We start from the raw sequence: 17,609 nt of genomic DNA on the forward strand, positions 1-17,609 counted from the left end.
AACATTGAGTAAAGATTCACAGATTATTATCCTAACCTAAGATAGTTATTAAATCGCAGGTGTATATAGACGCGTTTTTAAAAGTTGTCGTTCTTTTTTAATTAACTTGCATGGCGTCTAAAAAAAGACACTTTGAATGCACAGCGAGACTCGGCGCAGCAGTCAAAAACACCCCTCTAGTGCATGCTTACTTTAAAACAATTGGAAAAAGTGCAGCCAGACGTAAAAACGTGTTCGGTGTGGACGGCCCCTTACTGTAAAGACTCTGTCAGCGGGCTCGAAAAATGCGCACGATGAGATTGACGTACTGTAGTTGCGACAGTCCAAAAACATTGTCGATTGTACTTTGATAAAACCACACCTGAAGAAGCGCCCGTGCCATGACTCATATCCCTCTCTTGATGTCTCGGAATGTGTATAACAGACCGGAGAGGCAGACTGGGGAAAACGGAGAGGGGGAGGAGAAGAATCTAAAGTAACGCCGTGAAATTGCATAAAACATGCCATTGAGCACTCAGCACACTTCCACACCGATCTCTCTCCGCACAGATTGGATGTTCAGAGCCGCTTGTGAAGGGACGAGCTTCAAGTGCATTCCATGGACCAGTATCTCAACAACAACTGTCCCTTCTTAAAATGTTGGATGTGTATTCTGTTTGCTGAAGGACAGAGTTTTCTAGAAACCTGCTGCTGAAAGCTGCAACGTGAAAAAGAGGAACTTTCAACAGACTCTGCTCATATTTCAGAGATTTGTTCCCACTTTTTTTCTAAAATGCACTTATTTGGAATTTCTGTCTTCTGTATCACATTGTTTTATGCAAACCTTGCTTTGGAGTCAAGTCACGACTACTACGATTATGACCAAGATCAAGCAGATGCCCTGGTAAGCGCTGGCAAGTTCTGGTGATATTTTAAAAGTAGGGAATTTGTTTAATGAATAATTTATTAAATGTGTCCTTGGTGCTGATTTGTTGCCCTTGGTTTTGATTTTCACATGTTAATCTTATCTAAAGACAGCCTGAAGGAAACTAAAGTTAAATATTTGTTAAATTAGGATCATTGGATTACAAAATATCAAAACAGCTCTCCAACACATCTTTGGTGTGTCTAGGGATATCATTGGCAACAGGCTGTTGTAGTAGCCAAGAGTTAAGAATCATGGTTGATTCCTTAAAGGTAATTTTACAGAAACAGAGGAATGGAATTTATAAGTAAAAGAGTTATTCGAAAAGGAGATTAATTGGGAGCACAATCATACTGCCGTAAAGAGTGGAAGCAGGTGTTATTGGGTCAGCAACTTAATGTGTTAGAAAGAGAGAGGGTGAGAGACTTAAGGAGAAAGAGAGGTAATCCTAAACATGTGTCCATTTGATCATGCAATACACTTCATTGGTGGGATTACCATAGCTACCAGTTGTTCTTCCCTTGGGAGGAGCTCCAAAGTGGCCTGTATGGACTCAAGAGAGGAGATGTCTATAAATTCCCCTATAACACCCCCCCCCCCAAAAAAAAAACCTAAACGTTGAACGTAGTCTCTGTACTGCTTTTGGCTTACATGACCACCAGTATTATGTTTAATAATACACAGCCATTAAACACACAATTACTTTGGAGTGGTGGTGGCTTAGTGGCTAAAGCACAGGTCTGTTAATCAGCAAGGTTAATCAGCAAGGTCACTGGTTCGAACCCCACAGCCACCATCACTGTGTCCTTGAGCAAGGCACTTAACTCCGGGTTGCTCCGGGGGATTGTCCCTGTAATAATTGCACTGTGAATCGCTTTGGATAAAAGCATCTGCCAAATGTAAATGTATGGAATTTTACTATGTACAGTAGATAAATGATACCATACAGCGATGTTGACATATTGACAAGATCTTGAAATGCTTCCCATCAGTAATGTGTGACATGGGCCGTACACTAATCAAGATTGCCTGAAATTAGATGCACTTTGTTTTCACTGCTCTCTCAAACTCCTTTGGGTCGCTGTGAAATTCAATGGTTATTAAGATTCATTTAGCTGGAATTCACAGAGAGAAAGGAAAGTTGACCCTAACTGCGACAGCAGCAACATTAAAAATCTGCTGAATTCCTAATGGTGTATTTTCAGTCAATTTGGAGGTTATTTGTCTTGCACTTATGCCATGGAATTGAATAATTGTTCTGTAATTACACATGTGGCTGTACAGAATATGAATGTATGGGTTTGGCGACTGCTAGCAGTGTTGGTCCTCAATAATTCATTGGGTATCAGTCAGCACTCGGCTAATATACTGACCTTATTTCTCTCCCATGGACATTTCAGTCATGGCTATCTCTCATCTGTTTGGCAAAGCTGTCCTGTAAATCATGAGTAATTGTAAATTATGTGTTTTTACATATATAGAGAGTTATCGTCATGTAAGACTCTCTTTGTCGCCTGGGAAATGTGGGTGGTTTGTCTGCTCACATAAGGTGTTAGAACCCACTACCTTATTCATGGGTACTGCCGTGTCATCTGGTTTTACAGAAACTCCATACGTTTTTAGCTGGGACACCGACTGCTTTGTGAACACCGATTTCTTTTTATTATTATTAGCCGCAATGTTGCAATTCCCTTGGGAAGCTCTGGTTTGAGTAAGCATTATGTTTCAGTCTGCATGAATGTGTCTTATGTCTAATGATGAATGCTTGAAGAAAAAACACCCATGATAAAGCACCTCCAACTACAGCGAAGAAGAACATTCTTTCTCTCATGAACAGTGCTTTTTTATTTGTGTCCCTTGGTGATATCTCAAGGATTCCCCATGAACATCATCACCATTTGTAACTCTTAGGTAGGAAAGTTAGCACAGTTGGAACAGATTACACACATCTGCCTCTCTTATCTTCCCCACTCTAATAGTCAATCCACCTGCCAGCCATTCTCATCCTTTAACTTCAGATTTGACTCAGCCACCTTTCAACACTTTCACAACTTTAGAGGAGCTCTGCTTTCACCCTGGGGGAAGGGGTGCCAAGATGACATAAGCAAGAAGATTTTGGCTCCTTGGGGAGGTCAGCAGTTCAGCCATTCTTTGAATTAGTCAACTGTTGCAAATGGGGTGTTTCAATAGCTGTTACTTTAAAATGCTATTTTCAGAATTGTGCAATGTGTGCTTTTAATCATAAATTCTCCTCCCTGCCCAGTAGGTGGCGATATGCACAAAGAATGCAAATTGCAAAAAACAAAAGAAGAAGATTGTGAAAGTAGAGATTTATAGTAAAATTCATCTATTTCTCACCCATACCTATCATATCGCTTATATGTATGGATTTAACCATATGGATTACTTTTATGTTGTCTTTATGTCCTTTTGGAACTTTAAAGTTTTAGTAACTATTCACTTGCATTTTGAGGACCCACATAGCAGAAATATTCTTCTAAAAATCTTTGTTTGTGTTCAGTAGAAGAAAAAAGTCATACACATCTGCGATGGCATGAGGGTGAGTAAATTATGAGAGAATTTTCATATTTTGGGTAAAATATCCATTGAAATGTCCATATACCTTTTGGGGCTACTGTTGATACTCAGTTAAAAAATGCTGTTTAGATGAGGCTGACAATAGTTATTTTAAATGTAGAACCAACCAATGCGTTAACCAGTTCCCATGGTCCTTACCTTCTCATTCAGTCACTCACTCTTACATGGACAGACACAGGAACGCACACTTTTTGGCTCATACATCTGTGCAGTCCTTTCACTCAGAAATCTAAAATGACAGCACATTTGATTTGCATAAATTTCTGGAAGTGTGAGGCTGCTGTGTAGAGGTCTGCTTTCTTTTCTGCCTGTAAGCTGCTTATGGATGTATCTCAGTCCCCTCCAGTGGAGGAATTCAGCTCTGACTGTGGCGCAGCAGTGTGCCTGAAACAGCTGGGAAACTGAGATTTTTTATTGTCTTTGTGTTTTGCCCTTTTTGCTGATCTGAATCCCCGTTTGCAAGTTCCTCTGCACGGATATGCATTGGAATGTGTGTTAGTGCAAACAAATTTTTTCCAGATCACTGAAAATGGGTAAACTTTTTTACACAGAGTACCTTCTTCTAGGAAACTTCTTATCTCTCACTTTGTAGCCAGTGTGTGGGCCACTCTGGGAGTGTGAACTGTAGGACTAGACCTGAATCACCATCTTAAAGGAATAGTTCATCCAAAAATGATAATTAGTTCCATATCGTTCCAAATCCACATTATTTTCTTTCTTCTGAGGAACACAAAAGGTTGTACAATTGATGTCAGAAGTTTATATACACTTGGGTTGAAATCACTCAAACTCATTTTTTAACCACTCCACAGATTTAATATTAGCAAACTACAGTTTTGGCAATCGTTTAGGACATCTACTTTGTGCATGACACAAGTAATTTTTCCAACAATTGTTGACCCAATTCCAGAGGGTTACAAGTTTACATACACTAAGATAACTGTGCCTTTAAGCAGCTTGGAAAATTTAAAAAAATTATGTCAAGCCTTTAGACAGTTAGGAGATAGGACGATTCAGATAGGAGGTGTACTGAATTTGAGGTGTACCTGTGGATGTAATTTAAGGCCTATTTTCAAACTCAATACCTCTTTGCTTGACATCTTGGGAAAATCAAAATAAATCAGCCAAGACCTCAGAAAAGAAATTGTGGGCCTGCACAAGTCTGGTTCATTCATGGGAGCAATTTCCAAATGTCTGAAGGTACCACGTTCATCTGTACAAACAATAGTGCGCAAGTATGAACACCATGGGGCTATGCAGCCATCATAGCACTCAGGAAGCAGATGCATTGATCCTCCAATCTTTTATCTCACATCCCCTGGTGTAGATGTCCTGGAGGGAGGGAAGCTCACCTTCGATGATGTGTCTGGCAGTTCGCACCACACTTTGCATGGCTTTGTGGTTGAGGGAAGTGCTGTTGCCGTACCAGGCAGTGACGCAGCCAGTTAGGATGCTCTCTACAGTACTGGTGTAGAACTCTGTGAGGATGTGGTGGTTCATTCCAAACTTCCTCAGCTGTCTCAGGAAGAAGAGGCTTTGGTGAGCCTTCTTCACAATGGCTTCAGTGTAGGTGGACCATGTGAGTACCTCAGTGATGTGGACACCGAGGAACTTGAAGCTGCTGACTCTTTCTACTGGTGCTTCATTGATGGTGACGGGCTGTGTTCTTTTCTCCTGAAGTCCACCACAAGCTCCTTTGTCTTACTGTCATTGAGGGAGAGGTTGGGATCTTGACACCAGCGTGTTAGTGTGTGCACCTCCTCTCTGTAGGCTGTTTTATCATTGTCAGTGATCAGACCTACCACTGTCGTATCATCATCAAACTTAATGAAGGCATTGCAGCTGTGTGTTGCCACACAGTCATGTGTGTACAGGGAATACAGGAGTGGGCTGAGAACACAGCCCTGAGATCCAGAAGAAGTCACTGCTCCAAAACCGCCATAATAAAGCCAGACTACAATTTGCAAGTGTACATGGGGACAAATATCTTACTTTTTGAAGAAATGTCCTCTGGTCTGATGAAACGAAAATTGAACAGTTTGGCCATAATGACCATTGTAATGTTTGGAGGAAAAAGAGTGAGTTTTGGAAGCCGAATAACACCATCCCAACCGTGAAGCATGGGGTTGGCAGCATCATGTTGTGAGGGTGCTTTGCTGCAGAAGGGATTGGTGCAATTATCAAATTAGACTTCATCATGAGGAAGTAAAAAAGTATGTAGATATATTGAAGCAACATCTCAAGACATCAGCCAGGAAGTTAAAGCTCAGTTGCAAATGGGTCTTCCAAATTGACAATGACCCCAAGCATACCTCAAAAGTTGTGGCAAAATGGCTTAAGGACAACAAAGTCAAGGCATTGGAGTGACCGTCACAAAGCCCTGACCTCAATCCGATAGGAAATTGTGCGTGTGAGCAAGGAGGCCTACAAACCTGACTCAGTTACACCAGTTCTGTCAGAAGGAATGGGCCAAAATTCTAGCAACCTATTGTGAGAAGCTTGTGGAAGTCTACCCAAAATATTTTACCTAAATTAAACAATTTAAAGGTAATGCTACTAAATATTAACAAAGTGTATGTAATCTTCTAATTCAATGGGAATGTGATGAAATAAATAAAAGCTGAAATAAATCATTATCTCTACTATTATTCACATTCTTAAAATAAAGAAGTGATCTTAACTGATCTAAGACAGGGAATGTTTTCTACGAGTAAATGTCAGGAATTGTGAAAAACTGAGTTTAAATGTATTTGGCTTAGGTGTATGTAAACTTCTGACTTCAACTGTATTTTAGATTTCCATACAGTCGCAATCATTAGTGCTTCACTTCGAAGAAAGAAAGTGTGATGTCATTTAGAACAAAATCTGGACAAAAATTCATGTTTTTGCATTCGTTTCAGTGGTTCGTAACAGCTCGACAGGGGCAAACTTTTTGGAAATCCTCCATGATCACACCGGCTTGCAGTAATTAGTGAGCTGGTGGAAATGTACCTACATGTCATGTGATTTTTGTTTTGTTTAAATTAGTCTAAAAAAGGAATCAAATCTCATTTGCCATTTGCAGCAAAAGCCAAACACATCTCTCCAAAGTAAGATATGCCTCTATCGCCATTCTTTTGTCTGTATTCTGAATATTGCCTCTCATTTATAAAGCCCCAATTCCGAAAAGTGTGGACAGTATGAAAAATGCTAATACAAATTCAAAGGAGTGATTTGTTCATTATATTCACTCTTTGCTATATTGAAAGCAATTCAACTACACATTATATGATGTTTTACCCTGTGAATTTCATAGTTGTTTTTTTTAACCTTGCTCCTGAAGGACTGTTTTTGTAGAATCCTTATACAGTATACAGTATTATGACACAGTTGCCTCACCTGTTTAAAATCTCCCGTTTCACATCGCCTTGTTATTTCAACTGATCAAATGTTTATTAGTCTTAATTTACCCCTGTCTCAACTTTTTGGAGCGGGTTACATTCATCTGATTTTAAATTACTGTACATTTTCCAAAAATTTTAAACTATGAAATTCACAAGATAAAACATATAATGTGTAGTTGTAGTGCTTTGAATATAGCAAAGTGTGCATATAATTTACAAATCACACCTTTTTTGTTTTATTAGCATTTTTCATACTGTCCCAACATTATTTGTAATTGGGGTTGTACATCCATCTTTGCAGTAGTATCAGTGTCATCATAAATTACAATAGCATAGTGTAATTAGTGCATATTGTGGCCACGTATAGCATGGTAGCTCATTCGCATAATAAATTCAGAATATAAATGAGACAGATTAAATATTTTTTACTGCATAAATATTACTTTAAATAATTACTTTTACTGACCTTGTGTGAATTCTACTTATAGAATCAAGCATCAACTCAATTCAAAATGTGTTATCAATTGATAACACATTGTTTAAGTTACACATGTAGCATCCTTATATTTAAATGCTCCTCTAAACACCTCCCACAGCAGTGTGGCCAGTGTCTGAATGTTCACAAAATGTGCCTTGGATTTATTTGGGAGAGCTGTGCACTCCACATGCCAGGACCTGTACTTACTGCTTACTGACAGAATGCTGCTTAAGCCATGTAAATGTTGCTCTTGACAGTTTCTGTCCAGGCTGGGAACTTGCTTATAACAATGATGTTTTGAGAATGCCAAATAAAGAACCCCTTCCCCTGTCCCCATATATCTGCATAGTTTTTAAATGAGCCTACATGGATTTTCATTGGGATTTTGTGTAGAGCTGTGTTATGTTTTGGAAAGCTCAAGAATTGGGTTACAGAACATTAAGCCTAATATCCCTGTGGTCTTATTGAGTAGTGGGCAACCCTCCAAGCTAATAGCTTTATTGCTCCACAGAAACCTTAACCAAGTACACGTCGAAGTGCACAGTAATTACATCCTGACACAATCCGGCCTTCACACGTGAAACAGATCTGACCAAGAAAGTAATTTGTCTTAAAAGAGGAAAAAAAGTTTCTGATGAGACTAAAACACTTAAATGTGGAGATGCAAGCTGTGTATTAATTCTTAAAATTTGCTGAGCCGACAGGCTTAAGGCCTTGACATCATTCAAGATCTTGAACTGAAGATCACATTTTTCTCTAGGTTGATTTATGCTCCAGTTCAAACCACAAAAGCATTTTTAAGAGAGACAATGCCATTGCAGAAAATAGTGTGGTATTACCAATACAACCCATAAACAGATACATGTGTCATATAAATAGTAACAAGGACTTTAGATTTATATTGTGAATTGCATTTAAAAGACAAATGCAATGTTTTTGAATCTGCTAATCCAAATATTGGCAATGTCATCCACTATTATCCACTCTATATTGTATCCAATGCTGCTAGTTCATATTAATGTGTCTAGCAGGCAGCAGGCTTAAGCCTGGAAAAATAATTTCCATGCGGATGGTCTAGTCTCAAGAGTGCATGCATGTGTGCATTAGCGTGTGTACAGGGTCCAGCGGTTGGCCTTAATATAGCATTCATGAGGTTTGTAGTGCAGTATTCTACCTTGGGGAACATCTCAATTGCTTCAGGAAAACAGAATAGATTAGGATTGTTTATCTGAAATGTGGAAAGGTTGAATGTCGAAGAGGGTCTCAATTTCTCTTAAAACTTGTGGGCAGACCTATTCTCCAAGGAATCAGTTCTCCCTAGGTCAAGGATTCAAAGCTTACAGTCAGTTCTAGAGTTTCTAGGAGATCATTAGAGCCATTAGGGGGTTAATGATATCTCAGATACTCTTCCTCTCCTCCTGAATGTCTGCTCACACAGCCCCAGACATGCCCTCAGCAATAGACTTCAACTACATCATTGAAGTCCAGTTAGCACAGCACCATACACAAGCTTGCTCTCTGGAGGCCAATACTGGGGATGAAAGGTATGTCTAGAACAAATGCAACATGTGTTCTTTCTTGTGCAGATTTAGCACTGCTTACAATACTTCACTCTCCTAGAGTGTTCACAGCAGGGACTTTTTCCCCCTTGAGTTCAGTAAGCATCTGTGATGTTCTATAATGTCGTATATAAAACTCCCCAGTGAGCGCATTTGGTCTTTTTCACTATAAATGTCTATTAGCTTTAGTACTGCCTGTCTATGCTATATAAACTATATACTTTAGGATAAAAATAAATAAATATGATTATTAACTTTTAAAAGGTAGGAGATCATGTTTAATATCTTTTGTTGTTAAAGTCAGATGTTATCATTCAATCAAACTCAAAACTACATACAAATCTACAAAAAAAGTACATTTGTCCAAGAAAACATTAAATACAAGTTAAAATGAAGCTAGGATAAATAGGGTTTATTTATTTATTTGTGAAGTCATGTTCTGTTGATAATTATGCATATCATGTTTTTGCAATTGTTGGTCCTATGCAGTTCATGTTAAATATACTAATATATTTCACTGAATGTTTTGTTTACTTGAATATTTTTGTTGACTGTAAGTTCAAATTAGTTAATTTTAGATTGTTTAAGGCAATCGATTTGCATGCTTTTTCTAAGTAAATGTATTTATTTGGAACAAGTAAAGTGAACTTAATTATTTAAGTACAGTTTACTAGTAACAAGTAAACTTAACTAATCCTTGATTAAAATATTGTTGTTTTTATTTAATTATTTAAATGTAGTTATAGCACAGTTAATGTCTTATACAGTATAAGGGAAATTATGACTGGACTCTAGGTTAGACATACGGCACATTGGATTCTCCTCAGTACTTCTTTGTGCACATAAATCTGTATTTTTGTAAAGTACAATTGAGTAAAGAAGAGTGGCTTAAATTGAACAGGCTTCAAGTTCACACGAGGTAACACTAATCACCCTGAAAGTGGCATAACACAAATCACAACTATCAACCAAAATGTTTTAGATAACTATTCGTATTTACAGTTTTTGTTGAGTCGCAACTTGACTGCTTGAGAGGACTTAGTCTCATTAAAGAGTCATATTTCTCATTCTGAAAATATTTCAGCTAATAATGACTGAAACGGTTAGTCGATGTTATCAATGTAGACAATAAAAAATTGTCTACAAAAATTTTCGTTGCCGAAAAGGTAACATGAGATCACATTAAACTCAAATGATGATGAGGGAGAGCAGCACTGCAGTTCGTGCATGACTGAGGAGAAGATGAATTACACAGCTCACAGTCCAGATGCAATCTCAACTCTCCAAACAGCTTCAGGTGATGTAGATTGCAAAGTATGAGGGAATTATAAAGCAAAAATACAAAATAAGTAAATAAAGTATTACTCTCGTTTTAGAATAACTACAAATTCCGAAACTGGCAATTCTCTGTACGGTCAGTGCCTGTTTATTGAGTTGCGTGAATGTCCCGATCTAAGGGGGAGAGATTGAAACAGCACACGGCTGATGCACATTCTGTCGCGGGGACGTTCATCCCTTGAGTGTGCGTGCTTAATGCAGCTAAATTATAACGCAATGGCTCGTGAATCATTATTAATACTTAATACATCCCATGTCATCATTATACTCAAATCTTATTGACTCATAATATATGTCACTGTGCATTTCTTATAGTGAAGAAAAATGGCAATATTCAGCTTTATTAAGAAGAGAGAGTTTTTTTTGTAAGTTAAAGATGAAGGTGAGAGAGGGTAGTCTTCACTCCATCATACACTGCAACAAAATAAGTTTTTGATTTGTTTTTGTTTTGGCTTGTTTTCCATATAAATATGTAAAACTCTTAAAACAACATACATTTACTTTAGCAGCTATACTGCAGAAGAATTTTTTTTTATCTGAAAATGTTAAATATAATATAAAAAATACAAATATATTTAAATATCTAAAAATCCTTTAAAAAAAGGATTTTTTGCTCTCACCTGAGAGCAAAAAATTTTTCTGCTCTCACCTGAGAAGCAGCATATACGGTATTTACACTTGCTTTTAGAGAATAGATCTTGAATATAAGTATATTTTGTCTTAACTGCACTCGCAGAAGTATAACCAATTTAAAAAATACACTTGTATACAAAATACACTTATATTTAAGATTCATTTTCTTATCTTGCCAGATGGTGCGAGCACAAGGACCCAGAGGGGCGTTTAGGATCCTTCCTCTGGGTCATAGTGCCAGGTTGTGAGGCATGGGGGTGTCTGCTTGCTGCGGGGGGCTCTACGCTGGGGCTGAGGACTGGGCTCAGGCTGTGGTGGAGCCGCCTGGGCATTCGCCGGTGGGGGACGCCCTCGGCGAGTAGACAGTGTACAGAATCTTGAGCCATGCTGGGCCAAGATGTGTTGTATTGTCTCTGTCTGCGTCTTCGCCACCATGAATTGCTGGGAAAATTCCTCGACGGTATTGTAGAATAGGCCGATCTGGGATATGGGCGCGTTGAGAAAGTGAACCTTGTCAGCGTCCCTCATGTCAACCAGATCCAGCCATAGGTGGCACTCCTGGACCACCAAGGGGGACATCGCCTGCCAGAGTGCTCGCACTGCGACCTGCGTGACCCTGATTGCATCATATCGGGATCAGGACTACTCATGTGCAGCTCTTTCAGTGCCTTGGCCTGGTGTATTTTCAGGAGGGCCATGGCATGCAAAGCTGAGGCAGCCTGTCCAGCCACCATCGAGGGTAGTGAGAGCGGACGAATTGGCAAGTCGGGTTCAGGCAGAAAAAGATGTCCTCCATGACATTGTTAGTTCTTCATGCAGTTCCGGGAAAAAAGGGATGGCTGTGAGAGGCGCCCCGAACCCAGGAACCAATCATCTAGCCACGATGGCTCAGTGGAGGGTGGAGGTCAGCATGCATGGGCAAGCATGGTGGTCAGCTTTGCGTCGGACTCAGACTGGGCAGGCAGACTCAAAGGTGACCTAGCGTCAGCGCACTCTCCGATGAAGTGATCGAGGTCTCATTCTGCTCCTGTGCTCTGAAAGAGGCGAGCTGGTCTCATCTCGGAGCTCGACGTGGTCAAACGAGCTTTCTGAGGAACGGAGGTCTGCGGGGGTTTACCCAGTGAGACTGTGCGCATTGAAATCCCCAAACTGTGTCCAGCGCCAGCCAAGTCGGCCTTGTACCCGCTGGTAGAAGGCACGGCATGTGGGGGGGTGGCTTTCCCACGGAAGAAGGAAAGCCGCGACTGCAACGTTGCCATGGTCATGTTCTCGCAATGAGAATATGAATCATCCACGAACGCTGCCTCAACGTGATCGCGATCGCTACCCAGACATATGAAGCAGTGCGCATGGCCATTGGAGGCAGAGGGATAACGACTGTATCCAGGAACTACACAAAGACAGAAAGGCATTGACACAATGTTGAGTGACAGAAGGGGAACCAAAAATATACAAAGGCCAGAGATCTGAGAATATTTTATAAAGATGTGCCTTCCTCCACTATTACACAACATTTCAATCTGCGTGAATTTGTGCCCTTAATATTTAAATATGGAAAAGTCAGTTCCCCTTCTGTCGCTCTCTCCACGTTGTGTCAGAGAAGCGACACTAGGGGTCTCTCTTGAGCACCGAATATACCTCTGATCTATGAAAAAAGGCCAATGAGAAGTTGGCAGTCAGTATTTGCATACTCCGCCCCCGGGCATACGGGTATAAAAGCAAATACTAGAGTTCATTCAGAAATTTTCTTCGGAGCCAATGGTTGTGCATGCTGTTTGCTTGAAAACACACCCGTTCCTGTATTCCTCTGACGCTACTGCATGCTGTTGGATTGAGGGCGCATTACAGCGCCCATTTTCTTCTTGCACGGCAGTGCATATTGCCCCTGGGTGCTTCGACAGTGCAGTATAAAACTCAAACGAGTAATTAAGAGTAATTTCCTCTAAAAGAGCAAAATACACAGCTGCGTTGAATGTCCTTTTCAGGATGCGTCTTTATAAAGATGCCTTTCCACCCCTGTGTAGTTCCTGGATGCGGAGTGCTCTCCACTTCAGACGGCCACAGGCGTTGTCTCGTGTGTCTGGGCAGCGATCACACCGAGGCTGCGTTTGTGGACGGTTCATGTTCTCACTGCGAGAGCGGCTCGCTTTCAACCGAAAGCAAGCCACTCCAGCCGCCCCCCGCATTGCTCCTTCTTCCCACGGGATTGAGGACGATGCAAGTGGCGCTGGAAGCGATTTGGGGATGGCAGCGGGTGCGTCTCCGTCGGGTACCCCCCCTCGGACCACCCGTCCCCCGGCACGGTCATTGAATCCCGTCCGTGCTCAAGGCAACAGCGGCTCGCCTATCCTTTAGAGCTAGAAGAGGATGAGCTCGCCGCTGCATCGGAGAGCACGGGCCAGCACGCCCAAGCCGAGGCTGACCCTGAGATGTCCGACTTGCTTTCCCGGGCCGCCGCCAGCGTGGTCTTGGACTGGAACCCCCCGTCCTCCCCACAGCCATCGCGGTTGGATGACTGGTTCCTGGGGTCCGGGTGCCGCTTACTGCACGATGAGCTGATGTCGCTGTGGAGGGCACCGTTCACCACACAACATCACAAAGCCACACGCACATCCGCTCTCGCTACCCTCGATGGCAGAGCAGCCCACGTGTACACGGCGATTTCCCCGGTGGATAGGGCTGTTGTGCTCCCGGAAACCCTACCACCTGGCGCGGTCACCCTGTACTCCCTTCCACGGCCTGTAGGACAACATCCGCGCTGACAGCGAAGGCCTACAGCACCGCCGGAAATTCTGCTTCCACCCTGCACGTCATGGCCCTCCTGCAATTCCACCAGGCCAAGGCGCTGAAAGAATTGCACATGGGTAGCCCTGATCCCGACGTGCTGCAGGAGCTGCGACCGACCTCGCCCTCAGAGCCACGAAGGTCACGGCGCAGTCACTCGGGCAGGCGATGGCCACCCTCGTGGTCCAGGAACGACACCTATGGCTGAACCTGGTCGATATGCGTGAGACCGACAAGCTTCGCTTTCTCGACGCCCCAGTCTCCCAGTTCAGTCTCTTCGGCGACACCATGGAGGACTTCACCCAGCAGTTCTCCACGGTGAAGAAACAGACGGAGGCAATATCACATATCCTGCCCCGCCGCAAACTTGCCGCCTCGGGCCCTGCCCCGTCTGCTGGCTGAGGGCGTCCCCCTGCGAGGAAACGACAAACTGCTCCGCCTCAACCTGGGCCCAGGTCTCAGCCCACGCATCGAGTGCTCTGCAGGAAGCAGACGCCCCCCATCTCACGGACCCCCTCGAGGACCCGGAAGGCTCCCAGGCGCTCCTGAGAAGGACGACCCAGAGCCCAAGACGTTAGCTCCGGAGATGGTAAGATCACTCCGTCCCCCGGTGGAGGGCCGAGAGGAGAATTTTTCTTTAAAAACTTTTCATTTGCCGCTCCCCTTAACCAGGGCAGCGGTACCCAAATTATCAATAAAAGAGCTATTTCCTTTGTCTCTGGATCATCTGGCCTGCAAATGCCGGTTAATTCGAGACAAACACGTCCTAATCAGGTCAGACAGCACCACTGCGGAAGCGTACATAAATCGCTAAGGCGCCGTACGCTCCCGCCACATGTCACGACTCGCCCGTCGTCTCCTCAGGTCGCTGCGTGCCACTCACATTCCCGGCAAGCTCAATGTGATAGCGGACGCACTGTCACGACAAAGCTTACCCAGCGGAGAGTGGAGGCTCCACCGCCAGTCGGTCCAGCTGATTTGGGAACGGTTCGGCAGAGCCCAGGTAGACCTGCTTGCCTCCCGAGAGACCTCCCACTGCCCGCTCTAGTACGGCCGAACAGAGGCTTCCCTTGGGGCAGACGCGCTGGCACACAGCTGGCCCGTGGGGCTACGCAAGTATGCATTTCCCCCAGTGAGCCTTCTTGCACAGGTGCTGTGCAAGGTCAGGGAGGACGAGGAACAAGTCACACTAGTGACTCCCTATTGGCCCAACTGGGCCTGGTTCTTGGACCTCGTGCTCCTCGCGACAGCCCCTCCCTGGCAAATTCCCCTGAGGAAGGACCTTCTTTCTGCATCCGCATCCAGACCTCTGGAAACTTCACGTCTGGTCCCTGGACGGGACGTGGAAGATCTAGCTGGTCTACCACCTACCATCGTAGACACGATCAACCAAGCCAGAGCCCCTTCTACCAGGCAGCTTTACGCCCAGAAGTGGCGCTTGTTTGCAGATTGGTGTTCTTCCAGGGCTGAAGACCCACAGAGGTGCGCAGTTAGGTCAGTGCTCTTATTCCTGCAAGAGATGCTGGAGAGGAGGCTGTCCCCTTCCACCCTAAAGGTGTATGTCGCTTCTATAGTGGCTCACCACAACGCAGTAGACGGCAAGTCCCTTGGTATGCACGACTAAATCATCAGGTTCCTAAGAGGCGCCCGGAGGCTAAATCCCTCCCGGCCAAGCCTGTTCCCCTCCCGGGACCTCTCGGTAGTCCTCACGGGCCTCCAGAGACCTCCCTTCGAGCCGCTAGAATCAGTTGGACTCAGGGCCCTCTCTCTTAAGACTGCCCTGCTGATCGCGCTCGCTTCCATCAAGAGGGACGGGGACCTGCAAGTGTTCTCTGTTAGCGACACTTGCCTGGAGTTCGGTCCGGCAGACACTCATGTGATTCTAAGACCGCGACCGGGCTATGTGCACAAGGTTTCTACCACGCCCTTCAGAGACCAGGTAGTGAACCTGCAAGCGCTGCCCCAGGAGGAGGCAGACCCAGCCCCTTTGTTGCTGTGTCCGGTACGTGCTTTGCGTACCTACCTGGACCGCATGCAGAGCTTTAGACGTTCTGAGCAGCTCTTTGTATGCTTTGGGGGACAGCAGAAAGGAAACGCTGTCTCCAAACAGTGGCTTTCCCACTGGGTAGTAGATGCCATTTCATTGGCTTATCACACTCAGGCCGTGCCCCCCCTTGCAGGTCCGAGCTCACTCGACAAGGAGCGTTGCGTCCTCATGGGCACTGGCCAAGGGTACCTCCCTGGCAGACATTTGTAGAGCAGCGGGTTGGGCGACACCCAACACCTTCACGAGATACTACAATCTCAGGGTTGAGTCAGTTTCATCCCATGTTTTCTCAGGTCCGAGCCAGTAGAACTCGGTAACACGCTGATGGGCTGGCCGGGTGAATCGCTTGCATATACGCCCTTTCCCTCGCTTGGTAAAACTGTGCGTAAAACTGTGCGTCTTTTTTCCCAGGAGATTTCACTCAACTCGAATTCCGACGACTTTTTTGGGGCATTGGGGAAGGGTACGTGCAGTCTGACACAGCCGGTCGTTTGGCACGTAACAAATACCTGTCCGCTCCTGTGTCACACACAGTACACGTACCTGGCTCAGCGCATGGCGGATTTAAATTGGACCCCTAGTGTCGCTTCTCCGACACAACGTGGAGAGAGCGACAGAAGGGGAATGTCTAGGTTACGGATGTAACCTCCGTTCCCTGATGGAGGGAACGAGACGTTGTGTCTTCCCGGCCACGTCGCTGAGCCGAACCGCTGTAGTGGCCAGAACCATTTCCGGCTCCTCAGAAAAATCCTGAATGAACTCTAGTATTTGCCTCGCCTTTATACCCGTATGTCCGGGGGCGGAGTATACAAATACTGACTGCCAACTTCTCATTGGCCTTTTTTCATAGATCAGAGGTATATTCGGTGCTCAAGAGAGACCCCTAGTATCACTTCTCCGACACAACGTCTCGTTCCCTCCATCAGGGAACGGAGGTTACATCCGTAACCTAGACGTTTTATATATTAGCAGCTGTCAGTTGTGCTAGTTGAAAATAATCCTATATTTTGATTTTGATGAAGGCCTAAGCTTTTATTAAGTTTTAATGTAGGAGAATGGGTGAGGGGGGTATGTAGTGGAAATGAAAACTGTACGAACATGGCACAAATATGAAGTATTTTGAATCAGACTAAAGGAATTCGTTCAGTTAGGGTGCCTTCCAGAAACTTTATCCAAAATTACTCCGGATACTGGTTTCAGCTAAGGGGATAAATGTTTACCTCATAGCCAAAAAAGGATTTAGTTTTGTCAATATGTCAGATTCAAGTTTTGTGGATTGCTTGAGGAATCACTAAGCCATCTGGTGACTGCATCTTGCTTTAGGATGTCTGACATGAGCCTTCTCTCTAATGATCCAAATGTTCTAGCTGTTGACTCACGTTTGAATTTAAAAATAATGGTAGTTGTGATGGGGCCATCATCTTTATTGGGATGATTTGACAAATGTGGCATTCTGTCTTTGTTTTGTTACAGATGTCATTGCATCCCATCCTGTGTATCAAGCTGCTGTCCAATGTGATTCAACCAATGAGACATAATTTTAAGCATTAGCAGTGAAGTATTTTATATCAGTTAACAGGAAATTGTGGCCCATCTTTGGCCACGAAAATTGCATGCTTCTTTCATCTATTCATCACTTACATGAATCACTTTCCTTCGTGGCCCAAATGCAACCCCTTATTGATGCCATTCTCACTTCAACCCAATTAATTGGCTATGCTTTTTGTTTTTGTTCAATTTTAACACTTTTTTTAAAAGCTACATGTCTTTGAATGCAATGTGTATTTAAATTGTATATTAAATAACATTTCCATTTAGTTTTCCAATTATTTTAGATGAAAGATATTGGTTGGCAAATAAATCTGGATAAAACTGAATATGTTTT

General features: G+C 43.5%; 1 protein-coding gene across 1 annotated transcript in view; it reads left to right on the plus strand.

The window, feature by feature from the left end:
* Positions 1–222: 222 nt before the first annotated feature.
* The window catches only part of vegfc (vascular endothelial growth factor c), a 70,207-nt gene continuing 52,820 nt past the window's right edge, over positions 223–17,609 (plus strand). The window contains exon 1 of the mRNA XM_052126906.1: positions 223–883. Coding sequence (XP_051982866.1) covers positions 773–883 — 111 coding nt within the window. The 5' untranslated portion in view covers positions 223–772. The remainder of the gene's footprint in view (positions 884–17,609) is intronic.

The sequence above is a fragment of the Xyrauchen texanus genome, chromosome 5 (assembly GCF_025860055.1).
Source record: "Xyrauchen texanus isolate HMW12.3.18 chromosome 5, RBS_HiC_50CHRs, whole genome shotgun sequence".
NCBI lineage: Eukaryota > Metazoa > Chordata > Actinopteri > Cypriniformes > Catostomidae > Xyrauchen > Xyrauchen texanus.